At 56.6% G+C, this 15800-nt stretch overlaps 2 protein-coding genes across 2 annotated transcripts; one reads left to right on the top strand and one right to left on the bottom strand.

Annotated features, from left to right (window-relative positions):
- Window positions 1-468: 468 nt before the first annotated feature.
- SF3A2 (splicing factor 3a subunit 2) lies at window positions 469-7512 on the bottom strand. The gene is made up of 9 exons (XM_075444125.1): window positions 7442-7512; window positions 5791-5961; window positions 5224-5295; window positions 4850-4896; window positions 4045-4154; window positions 3374-3423; window positions 2939-3079; window positions 2367-2435; window positions 469-1710 (listed from the first exon to the last, which is right to left on the bottom strand). Exons 2-9 carry the CDS (start codon window positions 5914-5916, stop codon window positions 1378-1380), a joined length of 948 nt encoding a protein of 315 aa, XP_075300240.1. The 5' UTR covers window positions 5917-5961; window positions 7442-7512; the 3' UTR covers window positions 469-1377.
- A 23-nt stretch (window positions 7513-7535) lies between these two features.
- On the top strand, window positions 7536-15606 carry PLEKHJ1 (pleckstrin homology domain containing J1). Its single transcript, XM_075444126.1, has 6 exons — window positions 7536-7695; window positions 8699-8766; window positions 10176-10242; window positions 11691-11781; window positions 11957-12020; window positions 12699-15606. The coding sequence occupies exons 1-6, from the start codon at window positions 7602-7604 to the stop codon at window positions 12762-12764; spliced, it is 450 nt and encodes a 149-aa protein (XP_075300241.1). The 5' UTR covers window positions 7536-7601; the 3' UTR covers window positions 12765-15606.
- Window positions 15607-15800: the final 194 nt, after the last annotated feature.

Genomic DNA, 15800 nt, shown 5'->3' on the forward strand with positions numbered 1-15800 from the left:
CTCGGGCCAGCTCAGCTGGGGCAGAAGTGCTGCACGGCGGTCGAGCCATGCAAGGCATTCTGCATGGGACCCGTATCAGGCATCAGAAGAGGCGAAGGCTTTGATTCCTCCATCAAAGGCGCAGGCGGCTGCGGGGCTGCGGCTGGCACGGCCTCCCCTGCGGCCCATGAAACGAGCCAGGCGCTGGCCAAGAGCAAGCCCAGGTCGGGCAGCCCGGCCCCCAGCGACGCCTTTGCCCGCCGAGCATCCTGGCATCCCGCGCCGAGACGCCCCAGTGCAGTGACATGAATGCTGAGGACAGAGAGGAGAAACCTCAGAACTTCTGCTTTATAATGAGAAGTAAATAATTGTTTGAAGGAAAAATTTAGTATAAATAAAACCACTGAGAACTAAAAGCTTGCCAAAACTAATCTACTAGTGGAAGGATATCTATGATAAAAATCATACGTGACAGCATAAGGGTACAGACAACATTTAATGAATTATAATAATAAACTAAGATTTAATATCACTGCAGCTTTGATAATTGCCTTGACTAAACATTCCCAGAGATCTCTGCCACCGACGAGCGCACCAGCACTTTGCTTGTGACCCCATCTCTGCCATAAACAGCCTCACGAGCAGCGGGCAGGAGCCGGGCAGCCGCACGCCCGGGAAGGACGCTCGCCTTCCCGAGCCCGCAAGTGACATCTCGCCCGGCGCTTCCCAAGGGCTCCCGCGCAGCCGTCCAGAGCCGTTTCCTCAGCAGAGGCGTCTCCATGGTTTGGCTGGCAGCACCTGAGCTGCTGTGCAGTGCTCCGGCACCGGGAGGAGGAAGGTTTCTGAATGCAGCAGGAAAACTGGATTGCTTGCCCTCCATTGTGCCCACTGTGATTGCTGGGGAGGCACCACCAGAATCCTCTCCACCAGCCTACGACAACTCTCCCCATCACTGAATGCGCGGCTCGATGAAGGACTTCAGCTGAATAGCAGCTGATTAACTGGCTGGCAATTTACAGGGTACACATCAAGCACTCAAGAGAGGGTAAGACATGAAGCCACCGCAGCTGAGCTGAGGTTGATGTAGCCACCTCAGTTAGAAGCAGGTGAGCAGAGCAGAGATTTCCAGTCCTCTTTGGAGAATTTCCAAAATGTAACCAGACTGGGGATGATTTATACATCTAAGGGCTAAAGAAAGCGAATAAACAGCAACATTTTTAACCAAGACATGGGAAAACAGAGAGAAAGGAAAATTGAAAACCTTTTAATGAACCTACAGGATTCAGCCAAATTCACAGGCGTAGTACAAAACAGAAATATTTCTCTGAATCAGTTGTGATCTGCACATAAAAAGGTACGAGCCAGAGGAGTCCAGCGGGACCGAGCCCAGGAGGGGCTTCAGTTGGAGGGAGGCGGAGGAGGGATGGTGCCTGGCCCCTCCGTGGGGAGCGGTGGCCTCATCATGGGCGGCAGAGGAGCTGGAGGGGGCACACCGGGTGCTGGTGGCAGCTGCGGTGGCACCGGGGGTGGTGGCACTGGTCCCGAGGGAGGCATGGGAGGCAGAGTCATGCCTCCCGGGGGCGGCGGCGGCATGGAGTCCGGCAGCGGGGGCCGTGGGGGCAAGCCGTTCATCAGCGGGGGCGGAGGCGGCCGCTTCACCGTTGGGGGCCCCGGGGGGAGGTTTGGGGGAGCTGGGGGCTTCTCCATCTTGAAGTGGAATTGAAGGAAGAACTGGGGAGGGGAGAGGAGAAGAGCAAAGAGAAGAGAACAATGAATCCTCAGGACCGCTCTGTGCCATCACACAACACAGCTCAGCTGCTCCCTGCCTCCAGGACCGCAGCTCGGACCTCTCCCGCCCCGTTACCTCCGCAGACCCTGGCTGCCCGCCTGCCCTGGCAGCATTCACGCCTCGCACCAGCCTCGTCCAGCACTTCAACTCCTCTGAAACTGGTTGTGAGTGCTAAGCTGGCTGTGACGGGGTGGGTATCCCCCCCTACGCACTCGTCCCCTGCTCTCACGCACGATACCCAGTGAGTACGTCCACGCTACGGGCTGCCCGCAGCGAGCTACGTGCAGGAAACACGCAGCGAGAAGCCACGGAGGGGGCACGGTGTTGGACATTCATGCACCGTTCTGCTGCTGCTGCTGCTGCCAGCAACCGAGGATTCTACCTCCCGGGTTAAATTCTGACAACGACCACACACAGGAAGATCTTTCTGTCAGGAGGAGTCACTGCACCGTTGCGCCCAAGGAATGAAGATTTTAGCACCAAAGCCAGCAGGGATGTAACTGATGTGCGCTCCCCCTGCACTGCCTTTCCCCCCAAGCTGCTCTGCGCTCCCACTCCCTCCTTAACCGTTAAAAAGATGTTGCAGCGCTCCAGCTACCTGTTTGGTTTCCCTGTTCCAGTGGGTCCAAAACTTTCCTTCTGCTTTGTCGATTTCTCTGCTTGGCACCTGCAGCAAAAAAGAAGCAGGAGCTATTATTAGCACCACCAGATTAGCTCAATGGCCCCTTTTAGCACCAGAGCCTGCAAGATAAGCACAGTGATCCCAGGCCTTTGTGAGACACACTCGGATGTTATTAGATAGAGATAGGGGCAGGAAAGAATTAAGTTACTTCCCTATCGGTCAAGGACAAGTGTGCTGGCAAAAAACCCTCTCTCAACATCTGCACAAAGGCTGAGGAGCAAAGCCCAGAAGGCTCCGTTCTGTGCCAGACACTGAGCATTCAGTGGCTTCCCAGAGCTCAGCACACAGCCTAGCTTCCACGCCAGAGTCCTCCGCTGATTCTCAGCAGGGTTTAATGACTTCCAGCCATGTCGTCTTGACCCCCCCTTTCCACTCCATTAACCCCCTGCAGGCTACAACAGAAGTCTATAACACTGCTCACTGGGAATTGATGTCTTGGAAAACACGGGAAGGGAACTTCCCAATAATCAATGAATCCAGAATCTTACCTTGAAAGCTATGGTTTCGTAGGGCTCCGCTGCCATCAAGAGGTATTGCCAGCGCCTGTCAGGGGGCTCAATCCTTTGCTCGTAGGCGGACATGAACCGATGGCGAGGCATGATGCTTTCTGCGATCTCCGGATAATCGATCTGTTGGGGTGTTAGCGCAGCATTCAGGAGAACATCCCCTTTTCACCCCCCCTTCATTCAAACCCAATCCCTCAACTACGAAGCACACTGAGAGATCAGCTCCAAACAGAAAAATTAGTGCCACCGAAGGACACAGCTTGACAACTGCGCTCATGGATTTGCTTGGCACAATCAGCAGCAGAAGACTAGCAAGGCAGGGCCATTTTTTAATTATTTTATTTATTTCATGAATCCCCTTTAGCAGCACTTTTACTTGGATAACCCAAACACCAAGAATTTAAACAGTGCCCTTACCTGGAAGAGAAGGCTCTGCTGGCCTGTTTCTGGGTCTCTCTGTTTTGTCACTGTAAAGAAAATAAGAAAGCTCAGTACATCACGTAGTAGGGTCAGAGCAACATTATTTCTGCCCTAGGAAACACACAAAGCCTCCAACACCAAAGTATTACAAGATTTTTCTCCCATTTATCAAACAAAATGCTAGAGTGTCTTTAATCGAAGCTACTAAGGATCTCTGCTGAAATTCAGCTGCCATGGGGCAAAGACACCGCGCTGCAGAGCAAAGCTGGGAGACAAAGCAGCCAAGTTGCGTGCTGAAGGGCAAAACAACACAGTGAGGAGTTCAGGGAAAAAACTTGAGCTCTACATGCCATGAGTGATTTACAAGCATTAGTGAAAGATGGCACAGCACAATAAAAGCAGAAGGGAGACTGAAACAATGTCACCATCTCCTGCATGACTGCTAATAAGAGCTGCAAGACTGAGACATACCAATCTATTATTAAAATGGTTCTCACTCGACTGTCGGCAATAAAGAGATGTTCCATGGGTAATTTAAACAATAAAGGACATCAAGAGATAAGTCCATATCTTATTCATGGACAGATCTGCTAAAAAGACTAATTAATAATTCACATCCACAGCACTGCACTTCAGGCGAGCTCCTACGACAGACTCCCCCGCCGCACCTTTATAGCCCGGCCGTCCAATTTTCACAAATTTCTTCACTTCCACTTTGACCTTTTCTGGTGCGGGCTGGGCAGGGGCTTCCTTAGCTTCCTTCGCAGCTCGGCGGGCCCTGGATTAATTTGAAATGTGCCAAATTTAAAAGGTTAGCCAGACTTGTTTCTAAAGGATACACCAGGAGCAGTTTCAATCCCTCACCAGCCAATATTCAGTGTTTCACAGCCAGGAAAACCTGCTGCTCCCCTTCCACAGGCCCCACTACAGGCCAGTTGTATCCATGCCTTCCCCTGACTAATGGCTGTCATCTCGGTCATCTTATCCACCTCCGAGGTGACCTTGGTCCCTGTCTCATGGATTTGAGAAGATTTACTTCTTGAAGATTTACTCACTAGAAGATTTACTTCTTGAAATAAAAAAGAAAAAAACCCAACAAGCTAGTCACCTAAACCAAAGCTAACAGGATTTCTTCAAATAAAACTTACAAACTTCTCCCAACCTGTGTTCACAAAACCAGATCCTTCCAACTAGAATCAGTTTGCTTCTGAAACTGTTTCTCCCCCTTCCTTCAGAAATCCCACAACTGGCTTTGAACTTGAGCTGGAAATGGAGCTGGTCAGCACCGTTTTGTGGAGCAGATCTGGTCTGTAACTGCAGCTACTGCCAGGCTGCTCACTGGGAAACCACCACGGTGAAGGAACGCTCAAGTGTGCTGCTCTGTATGCGAGCTCCGGATTTACAGACGCACACAAGCATCGTTTTGAAGTGCTTAGGTAACGGAGAGCAAAGCTACAGCGGAGAACGACTTACAAATTGGTCTGATGCTTCTTCCCCTGGGTATGTGCTAAGTAACTTCCCTGAAATAAAAAACAAGGCAGAAGAAAAGTCAAATGAAGGCGGGACTGTTCCTGCACTGACAGCTGCTTGTCACCGAGGAGAGACTATATCACGTGTTGCCAAGGACATTTTAATCCTTAGCGGAGAGGAATCTTACTCCACGACTGCAGAATGCTCTCAACTGCCAAACTGTCATAAGCTGTCAGGCTTCACACATGCAAGCCACCACCCACCCATCATCTCTTCGGCAGTCAGTTGTCAGGCACGTCCCAGGTCCTTGTGCTCGAAGCTACTATTATTCCAAAATACCCGCTGCCGAGACCCAGACAGACAGCTGCTCAACTCACCTCATTGTTGTGCAGCGTGAGGCAAAGCTTGCATTCATAAGAGCCCAAGTGATTTTTCATAAAATAAGGGTCCTAGGAAGAAAGTTATTAAAAAGTTACAAGCGAAATACATGGCAAACCAACGGAATAATCCAAATGCTTGGTGCTGAACTTCTGCTGCACTGGAAGAACGGAGTGCGTAGGTTTAAATTAATGGCATAACACTGCTTTAGGACGACGAAAAGAGAGAAACACGAGCAGCTTTGCTAACTGGTGACAGCACACCCAACTGCAGGCAAGAGACAGCCAAACACAAACCAGTCCCGAGAAGACCGGCAATAACCCAGTAACAGCTACTGGAACACGCAAGTGCTGGCACCACTCTGCTCAGCCCCGCCACAAATCTCTCTCGTTCGACTCCACATTACCAGAAACAACGGTATTTAATTCCAGTCCACAAAACTCCGCTATAGCTCTCGCCCCCCAAGCCGCTGCGCTCAGCCAAAGCTCTAAACCTATCCCCACAAGGGTCAGCAGGACAGGAGCCACGGGGCTCTCCTTCCCCACGCAGGAGAGGCCCAGGCTCACCTTGTTGATGTCGATGGTCTCCAACGCCAGCTGCCGGAGCCTCTCCCTGCGGTCTCGGTTACTTTCCGAGGCAGAGGCTACGCCTCCGCTCCCAGTTTTACCTCCGGGACGATGCTGAAAATCCATGATGGGGACTTCTGTGCTTCAGCTACTTATGGAGAAAGAGAGAGTCTGGAAAAAAGAGAAGAAGCAATGTGAGTGACAACCAGCGCTTCTCCTAGCCTGGACCTGTCAAGTGAGGACGCAAGAGGAGCACAACAAACCCTGCCCTTGACTCTCGCCACGCAATGCAACTCCAAACGGAGCAGGTCTCGTACCACTGACTCCACAAGCTGAGAAGCAAAATGATGCAAAGTAACGAGCCCCCGGAGCCCTTCCCATCTCCTCAGCCCCTTCCGCTACGCAGAGACGCACCCCTCCCCCAGCTCGGCTGGGCCCCAGCAAGGCTCAGCAGCCCCCCGCCGAAGCCTCCCCCCCCCCTCTCTGACAGTGAACAGCCCCAGGACCTGCCCCGGGACCAAGCCCCTCTCCAGCTCCAAGGTCCGGCGCTGCCCCACCGAGGCCTCAGAGCCACCCACACAGCCCCCAACCCTCTGCGAGGATCAGAGCCCCCCCCCACCCCCAGCCCCTCAGCAAGGTCAGGGCATCTGCACGCTGTTCCCAGCCCCCAAGCGAGGTCCCAGAGACTCCCCCCCCCAATACACGAACTCCCCCACCCTGAGTAAGACCTTTGCAAGCAGGGCACAGAGACCCCCAGCCCCTCAGCAGGAGCAAAAGCCCCCCCCAAAACACCCCTCAAGCCCTCAGCAAAGGTCAAAGACCCCCCCCAATATCTCAACAAGATTCAAAGCTCCCCCCAAACACTCCCCAGGCCCTCAGCAAGGGATCAACTCCTCCCAAAACACCCCCAGCCCCTCAGAAAAGGCAAAAGCCCCCCCCCCAAAACAACCCCGAGGCTCTCAACAATGGATGAACCCGCCCCAAACACTCCCAAGACCCTCAGAACAGATCAACCCCCTCCAAACACCCCCCAGGCCCTCAGCAAGGGATCACCCCCCCCCCAACACCCCCAGCCCCTCAGCAAAGGCCAAACCCCCCCAAACATTCCCATGCTCTCCACAAAGGTCAACCACCCCCCTGAAAACAACTCCGAGGCCCTCAGTGAGGGATCAACTCCCCCCCAAGCACCCCCCTAGGCCCTCAACAACAGATCAACCCCCCTAAACGCTCACAAGACCCCCAACAAAGGCCAAAGCCCCCCACAAACACCCCCAGGCCCTCAGCAAAGGCCAAAGCCCACCCCCCCAACCACACTCCAGGCCCTCAGCAAGGGATCAAACCCCCCAAGCACTCCCCCAGGCCCTCATCAAGGGATCGACCCCCTCCAAACACTCTCAAGACCCTCAGCAACGGCAAAAGACCCCCTAAACACCCCCAGGCCCTCAGAAAGGATCAACTCTCCCCCCAAGCACTCCCAAGACGCTCAGAAAATGCCAAAGCTCCCCCCAAACAACCCCATGCCCTCAGCAAAGGCCAAAGCTCCCCCACACACACCCCCCCAACCGCCCCTCAGCAAGGGTCACCCCCCCACACCCCTCAGGGACAGTCAAAGCCCCCCCCCGTCCCCCGCCAAGGCCCCCCCGGCCCGTACCGGCGCCCGCAGCCCCGCTCCCGGCTCCCGCGCTGCGCATGCGCGCTGCCCCCTTCCCCCCCCCGGCTTCCGGCTTCCGGCGCGATCGCTTCCGGGGCGGGCGGCGGGGGTTCCGGGCGCGGCCGGGGCCGGGGCGATGGGGCGGCCGTAGGGCCCGGCCATGCGGTACAACGAGCGGGAGCTGCTGTCCCTGGCCCGGCAGCCCGCCGAGAAGGCGGCCGAGATCCTGATGCGGGTGCCCAAGAAGGGGAGCGGTGAGGGGGGACGGCGGGGGCGGCTGGACTGGGAAGGCCTGAGGGGAAGAACTGGGGGGAGCCGGGCTGGGGGAGGCGTGGGGCAGGCCCGGGGGCAGCTGGAGGGCCAGGGCTGCAGAAACAGGACTGGGGTTGCTGGGGGAGAAGGATAGAGGGGACTGGGGGAGAAAGACTGGGAAACTGGGCGCTCTGTGGGGGTGGGAGTGGGTTGTACTGGAGAATTAGGACTGGGGAGCTGGGGGTGGGACCAGGGCAGAACTGGGAGTGCTGGGTGGGGGGCAGGACTGGCGGTGTTGGGTGGGCAGGGCTGGGGGTACTGGGAGGGAGGACTGGGAGCGGACTGGGAGGACTGGTGGGCATTGCTGGGGGTACTGGGAGGCAGGACTGGGAGCGGACTGGTGGAGAGGGCTGGGGAGCACGGGCGTCTGCTCCAGGGGTGCAGGGTCAGGGGGCTGCTGGGGACACGGTGGGGCGGGGGCCAGGGAGGAGGCTCTGCCCAGGATCTCCCAGTGGATTCCCTCGCAGCCGGTGCTGGAGTCCGAGCGCTGAGGAGACTCCGTCCCTCGTCCCGGGCGTCTCCTCCGCCCAGGACCGGCAGCGGTCTGGTGGACTTTGGCCCTCAGCGGTGCCATTTGTGCTGACAGCCCCAGGCAGCGGCTCCCCGGGACCGGGAGCGTTCCCCGGGGTGGGGCTGAGGGCCCGGTGGCCGCGTCCTGGGCACCTCTGTGCTGCGGTGCCCCGGGCTCCGTCTGCCCTGAAGCCGCTCGAGAAGCTGCAAAGTGACTTTTGTCACCCTGTGGCTGCGGTTCAACCCTTCCTGAGCGGGTGGGGGGTTGTGAGCTCCTCTGGGAGCAAAAATCTCAACTGCACTGGAGCTTTCCCGAAGTTTTGGTTGAATCGACGCCGTGCTGGGCGCTGGCAGGGGGGGAAGGGGCTTCCCTCTGCCCCCTGGGGCCGGCTGGCTCGGCCCTTCCACCCGCCTCAACGCTGTTTTTCTTTGCAGTGTTGAAGAAACGCCTCGTGAAGCTCGTTGTCAACTTTCTCTTCTACTTCCGGACAGACGAAGCAGAGGTGTGGAATCTGCTTTTTTGTTGTTGTTCTTTGTTTTCCTCCCTCTCTCTTCATTTTCTGTGAATTGGTTGTGTGGGCTTTGGAAAAGGGTACAGTAGCGGGCTGCCAGAGCCGAGGCCGAGCACCCACGTTTCCTCTTCCCTCCACTCAGTGAAAACTCCCTGGGCTGAGAAGCAGCGCTGCTGCTCGCCCGCACCCAGGTGCTTCTCCTGTGAGCTCGGAACGAATCTTTCAAACATTGCCCCAAAACTGCAAGAGGTGGAGTCTGTAATATTTGGTTTTATTGTGCCAAACAGTGAGGGGAAGCTTATATTTTGCTCCCCTGGGAAAAGAACTGGCATTGTATCTTCTTTTTTTATGCCAGGAATTTTACTTGTGTACAGTGCTCGCTGTTACTGGGAAGCTTTTGCGGCCTTACCCTGCCGATGTTGTTATTTTGGGCACACAGAAGCCCTGCTTGGGTCTGGAGAAAAAGAAATGAGGGGTGGGACCTTTGGGTTCTGTTTGTGGCTGTGCCGCTGCTGAGGTCTGGGGATTTTCAGTGAATCCCTTGATAACTGGTGCTAGAGATTCCCTTGTTGGAAAAAGAATACAAAAGCAATCTTAATAATATTGTGTGCAAAGAACGGTGCTGGGTGCGTGCTGGTGCTGCGAACAAAGGGACTGGAAAGCTTTTAGTGGCGTTTTTAGACTTAGTCCATCATAAATATTTCACCCTGATAACAGCTGAGCCCCTGCTCTCAGAAATACCCTTTCCTCCTCGCTGCCCGAGTGCAGTCGCCGCTGGCCGCTTCGCTGGAGCTGCGGTCGCAGCTCTCCGGGTGAGCCCCAGCTGCTGGGCAGCCGCTCTGGCACGAGTCCGCGTGTGAGGGCGCAGCGCTGGCTCCTGCGCGGGCGCAGGACGGGGCCCGGAGGACACGGCGCGTCTCCTCTGCCGTCTCCTTCACTGCCTCCTCTGCTCTCCTCTTTGCTGGTGGCTGTTTGTCAGCACTGGTGTGTGTTCTGATGGAGGGGAGAGGGTGTTCTTGAACGGATCAAAAATAGTTCAGCAGGTAGGTGGAGGGTGCTAATGGGAAACCGTGGTGCCAGAAATATGTAGTAAACCAGGGTTTGCAGCGTCTTCTCTGCTGCCTTGTTTGCCTCTCGCATTTTGTGGAGCTTGGGCAAAAGAATTCGCCTGTGGGTTGCTTTTGTTTGTGGCTTCAAAGTGTCCCAGGGAAGACTAGCGCAGAGAAGCACATCAGCAGGCACAAAAAGGTCGATTAATGCGGAACATCCACGAAGTTGGACTGAATGACTTTAAAAGTAGCACCTGGTTATGCAGCTTGCTGAAAAGGCACTAGGGACACTCCGGGTTCAGACCGCGGGCGGGCAGCGCGGGTGAAACCCTCTCTGTGGGTCTTTTCCAGCCCATCGGAGCTCTGCTGCTGGAGCACTGCCGGATCACCAAAGAGCAGGAGAACGTCTTCTCAATCAGTGAGTTCCGCCTCTGCGTTTCCCCTCGGGCAAACAGTGCTGTGTCAAAGGGAAGGGTTTGCTGCTTAGTTCCTGCTGTTCCCGCTGTGTCTCTGGTAGCGGCGGGGCTGGTGCTCCTGAGCCCTGCTCCTCGCCCGCTGCCGGTTGTGCTCGGGCGTTGCCGTGCCCCGTCCCGAGGGCAGCGGCACTTCACTGCTGCCTGACACGGCCGGTGGGCTTCGCACAGCTGCGTGAGGAGAGAAGCAGTAACGACAGACGGGCCGCGGCTCCGTGCGGGTGGAAACCCCTCTCTAGGAGGGTTTGGTATTGACAGATTGCTGCTTCTGTGCTATTGCATGTTATCAAAAAAAGAAAAAGAGCCTCAGATAAACCATCTGCCAGGCTAATCTAGCACCAGTCCTCCCGCCACGCTGTTTGTCCTTGTGTTGATAGCTGTGGCTCCAGCTGGCTCATGGTCTGTCGTCCTTTGTAAGCAGCCTTTCGTCCAACAACTAATCATTGTGCGAGAGGTATGTGGCGAAAATAACAGGATGTTTCTCCAAGGCCATCCCCATATCTTTTGGCCTGGTTGTCGGGCACAGCTGCTTCTCTGCGCGGAGCCTTGTCTCCTCTCTCGGCCGGGAGAGGTGGTGTTCTGGCCCTCACACAGCCTGAACACACCGATCTCTCTCAGCACCGCGCTCCGAATTTCTGGGGCTTTAGGACTCTGGAGGGCTCTGCAGAATGAGGATTCCCAAGACAAGCGTTAGAACCGACGGCTGTGGTGTCAGGCTGTGTCCTCGCGCAGCAGCCCTGAGGGCTTTAGGTGCAGTCTGGCCCAGTTACTGCTCAGCAGCAGCCCGGATCTCTGTGCACTGTGTACTAAAGAGCAGAGCTCTGGGGACAGCGTAATTAATTAGATGTCCTGATTCTGTCTTGGTAAAGAACTGGAGTTGCACGAGGACTTGCTTTCCACTGTGCACAGTGCCAAATTCCCCAAAGCCTCGAGCAAAGACAGGTCAGTACCTTCTCCAAAAGCGATTGAATTCCTCGGATGGCTGCCCTTCGTGCATATCAAAATCACTTCCTCGGGGCCATTTTCCACTTCGGTTACTAAATCTCTGGTGACTGTTTGCAAGGAGGCTCAGGGAGTTTCGGCCCTGAATCTGGCCGTGTTCTTGGTTCAGTCCCGCGCTGTCGCTCTCGCTTTGAGAAGCTGCTGTTTCCTTTCCGAAGTCTTTGGCTGCTGTAAGCTGACAAGCGCTGCAGGCAGCTGCTTCGGGCCAGCCAGGAGCCACGCGGAGTAAGGGAGAGGGGACGGGGACCTGGGTTACCAGCTTGTTCTCAGATCCTTTTAGTTGAACAGAGGTGCTCATGGTGGCCTGGCAGAGTCTGGCTGTGACTGGGGAGGGAGACAGCACGGGCAGCTCTGCCAGGACCTCCCTTAAACCTTTTCCTCATCCCTGCAGGTTTCATTGAGGAGCCGGAGAGGAAATACTGCTTCGAATGTGACAGTGAAGAGCAGTGTCAGGAGTGGATTGAGGCACTCAAGCGAGCCAGGTACACGACTGCGAGCTCTGCGTTGTGTGCTCTGTGCTGTTTGTGTTCTGGGATCAGCTTGTGGCGAACCCAGGGAGGAAGGCGGTCATCTCCTCCCCAGCCAGCTTCCCTTCAGCTCTAAATAGCATCTGAAACTTCTCCACATCCTGCCGCATGGTCTGTTCCTGTCTTACAGCTACGAGTTCATGAGGAGGAGCTTGATTTTCTACCGGAATGAGATCCAGAAGATGACGGGGAAGGTGAGTCCCTTGAAGTTGGCTTGTTGGGTGGCGACCGATGGGTTTGGACTGGGGCAGGGCCTGGGGATCTCGGGTGTTGCTGCCAGCTGTGCTGCACAAGGCTGTTCATTGCCGTGTGTACTAAAGAGATCCCATAGTGAACCAGTCCCGGAAGCCGTGGTCTCAGCAGCCAGACCCGGGTCTTATTCTGCTGAGCAGCCTGCAGCGTCGTGCTGGGCTCCGGCCCTCGTACACCCACTCTTCCAGTGGCGGAGTGGCCCGAGGTTTGTAGCTGGACAGGTCTGGCCTGGGCTAGCCCGGACTCCCTCCAGTTCTCTGGGAGGGTTCACAGGCAGCCCTGGCCGGATCAGAGCGTACACGGGTTAAGATGCTGCTCGCACCTCTGCCACGCTCTGCGGAGCATTCCCTGCTCAAGGTGACAGAGGTGGCTGCGGCTCACCCGCTCACTCCTGTGCCAGAGGGGACAGAATCCAGCCCATGAACCTTGGTTATCCATGTCCTCCCCGAGGACTGCTTGACTTCCTGCACCAGAAACAGCAGCCAAGGGCTGGACTGGGGTGAATCCAGCACAGGACTGGAACGGGCACCCAGCCCTGGGCCACAGACTGGTGGAGGGACAGTCCTGCTGGCCTCCCCTTGTCGCGTCTCACTGGTGCCTTCCCTGTGCTCTTGCTGCAGGACCCCCTGGAGCAGTACGGGATCTCCGAGGAAGCTCGCTTCCAGTTGGGAACACGCAAACAATAATCCCCTCGCCTGGGCTGAACTGCCTTCTGGCCCTGGAGGGTCACCCCCAGGCCCCCCCGGGATGAACAGAGCAGTTCCCCGCAGTGGTGACCAACTGACTTTTTAATTTATTAGCCAAATAATTTTGTATGGTTTTTTTAGAGGGAATTCATCGCACATTCCCAGTTGCCCCAGCTGTGGAGGCAGCCAGTCTTAACTGCTCCCCGCAGACCGTGCCCCTGAGCTGGCACCGTGCTGCGAGTAAAACCGCCCTGGCTCCCAGCAAGAGCAGAGGAGGCAGGGACGGAGCAGAGCTCCCAGCACCTCCTTGCAGCCCTTGGGCCTGGAGCTCCTGGGACAGGCCCTGAGCCAGCTCTAGCCCTCCTCTTCCTCCCCATCCCTTTCCTGCAGGGAGCTGCTCGGCTCTTCTGGCTCAGGATCTCCCTGCAGTCTCCAAGGGAGCCATCGAGGGTTTTCCATCCCCTTGCTGTGAGAGCGCGCTCCAACTGCTCGCATGGCTGTGCTTGCAGGGTCAGCCCTGCCATGCCCTCTCCTGTTCATGTGGCAAAGCTGTTGTGGTTGCAGAGACCTGGCAGCAGAGCCTGATGGCCGGGCTGTTGCGCGAGGAGTGTGAAGCCTTCCTTTAACAGCGGGAGATCTCAGCCACGGCTCCAGCTGACAGGGAGGGAGCATCCCTGCGCCAAGGCACAGTGTCTGCGCAGCCACGGGCACCAGCCTCCTGGGGTTGTCGTCTCTTCCTGTCTCTGGGCAGGCGGTGCGAGTTCCTGGAGGCCTGGTGAAGCCCACGCTACAGCCCCTAGAGCCCTCGCACAGATGCATTGGAGAGAAAAGCTGCAAAGCGCAAGGGAGCCAAGACATGGCCGAGAGATCCGTGTTGTGGTCCTGCCTCCCTGTGCAGTCGGCTGGGCTGAGCTCTGCAGTTCCTCAGCTCCCCAGCGGGTTTTGTAAAGACAGGAGCTGCTCCACCTCTGCTCTGTGTTTGAGCCTCAGGGCGTGCAGGAGTTCAGCCCTGGGAGCATGTGACAGGCATTGCTGCTTCACTCCCTGAGCCATTGCTGCAGCTTTACTCCCCTTTGTGAGTGCCCAAAGGGAAGGACCAGAAAACTGCCAAGGGCCCAGCGAGCTGCCAGGGGAGCGGGGTTGCTTTCCCTGGGGCTCCTGCGGTGGAGACACAAGGAACAAGGCAAGGCTCTGCACCTCCAGCCTCTGGCCCCACGAAGGAAAACTGCCCAGAGAGGAGGGATGGGAAGACGCTCCCCGGAGCTGCACCCAGGGCTCGCAGAGGCCCCGTTTCCAGGCTCCCACAGCAGCAGGGGACGTGGCTGCCTGCAGCAGCTCCCCGGGAACTAGAGCAGGTCCCAGGTAACAGGGTCAGCCAGCCACTGGCAGCGGGAACTCGCTCACTGCTGGGGCAGGTGAGCGCAGCAGGAGGGCTCGGCCTGAGCCTTGGAGGGTTGCAGTTTGGGGCTTGGTTCCGCCGCGCTGCAGGGAGGTCAGCGAGGTGGAGCAGCCTGTGTTTGGGGTCTCTTCCTCTTTAGCTGGGCGATAATGCCAAAATGAGCCCACACTGCAAGCTTTAGCAGCCCGGCCTTCCCTCTTTACCTCATGCTGCTGGGTGCCAGGAGAGCGGCAGATGTCACTGATGCTTTATTTTAAACCTCAAAGCCAAGATTTTTCCTTTCCCTCCCCAGATACTCCCTTTCCCTTCGGTCGCTCCAGGTGCTTGCTCCAGAAATTACCCAAATAAGCAGCGGGGCAGCTGGCCTGCAGACTAAGCTGAGGGCATGACAGGGCAGCAGCAGCAAACAGGGCGGTGGGGAGACAGATGGCGACTCTGGTGGAAGCAGCAATGGGGGATTAAAAGCAGGAACATCCAAGAGCTGGTGCTTTAGGGAATTAGTGTCCTCGGATGACTTCAAAGGGGATTTTAATCCTCAGAAGCCTGCTCTGCTTTACCTCAGTGGAGGGGCATGTTCCTGACACACCAGTGGGGTACGCAGCAGCTTTCCATACTGTGAAAGAGAGACTCATCTATCTGCTTGCTTGAGAGAGGATGGACAGACAGACACGCTCCAGGCTGGGCAGCAGCTGCTGCTCTCTCCGCTGCAGAGCAGACATGGGCTTCCCTCTCCGGCTTCGGCTCAGCAGCAGCAAACGCTGCCGCAGCCCCCGGCAGCCAGGTTCAGAGGCAGAACGTCCGCGTCCTACCTCGGCTCCCCAGGGGTCAGCATCAGAGAATTCTTCCGTAAGCCATAGCCAGCCCACGGGTAAACGAAACCCTGTGAATCCTGCCAGCGTTCGGTCCTTTCTAGCAAACAGAATCCTCGCGAGGCTCGCTGGTTCTGCTCACAGTTCTCAGCTGCGCGCCCTCCGGGACTGTCGCTGGCGTCCTCTCCAGGAGAGCTGACCCCCACCGCCTTCCCTGCACATCAAACGGGCATTTTGGTGGGGTGTTAGGGGCAGCAGCTGGGTGAGCAAGAGATAATCCCAGCACTTCTTCAAGAGGCAACAATGACATTTCTTAACTGAATGTAAGACAAATGCTGTGAAGAGTTACGCGGGCCGGCGGCAGGCCCGGTAACTTCAATCAACTCCTAGACTAGCGGTAGGACACCGGGGTGGGTTTCTGGAGTAAGGGAAGATGGTACTTGCAGACACTTGAGGTCCACGTCCGCTGCTGGTGATTACAGACAATGGTTCATTTTTCATCCTCTGATCACTGTGCTTTCTGTATTTCAGGGGCCTGTTCCAGCGAGCGCTGTGCGCAGGCTCCCTGAAAGCGTACTGAAGCCATTTATCTGTCATACGGTGAACATTTCCAATAAAAACTTGTTTTAATCTTTGTGGCGGTCAGAGCTGTTCGAAGAAACCAAAGCCTTGGCTGGGGAGGGGGGGCTGGAGCGAGGTGGGGGTCCAGCGCAGCCCCGCAGGGACCGGGCGTCCCACCCGACCTCGGCAGCTCGGCCCCGCGGGGGATGAGGGGTCGCAGTGGGATCCACGCTGGAGGAAGAAGAGCTGCAGAGCCTTCAGAGCCAG

Source organism: Opisthocomus hoazin, chromosome 27 (genome assembly GCF_030867145.1).
Source record: "Opisthocomus hoazin isolate bOpiHoa1 chromosome 27, bOpiHoa1.hap1, whole genome shotgun sequence".
In the NCBI taxonomy this organism is placed as follows: domain Eukaryota; kingdom Metazoa; phylum Chordata; class Aves; order Opisthocomiformes; family Opisthocomidae; genus Opisthocomus; species Opisthocomus hoazin.

Bases quoted from the DNA above. Each gene is read 5' to 3' on its own strand.
- SF3A2 (XM_075444125.1), bottom strand. From the start codon at position 5,916: ATGGATTTTCAGCATCGTCCCGGAGGTAAAACTGGGAGCGGAGGCGTA. The intron at 2,436-2,938 runs GTAAGATTCTGG...TTTTTGCTGCAG, and splicing joins ACGAAACCATAGCTTTCAAG to GTGCCAAGCAGAGAAATCGA. The intron at 1,711-2,366 runs GTAGCTGGAGCG...TCCCCTCCCCAG, and splicing joins GGAACAGGGAAACCAAACAG to TTCTTCCTTCAATTCCACTT.
- PLEKHJ1 (XM_075444126.1), top strand. From the start codon at position 7,602: ATGCGGTACAACGAGCGGGAGCTGCTGTCCCTGGCCCGGCAGCCCGCC. The intron at 7,696-8,698 runs GTGAGGGGGGAC...TTTTCTTTGCAG, and splicing joins GGTGCCCAAGAAGGGGAGCG to TGTTGAAGAAACGCCTCGTG. The intron at 12,021-12,698 runs GTGAGTCCCTTG...CTCTTGCTGCAG, and splicing joins TCCAGAAGATGACGGGGAAG to GACCCCCTGGAGCAGTACGG.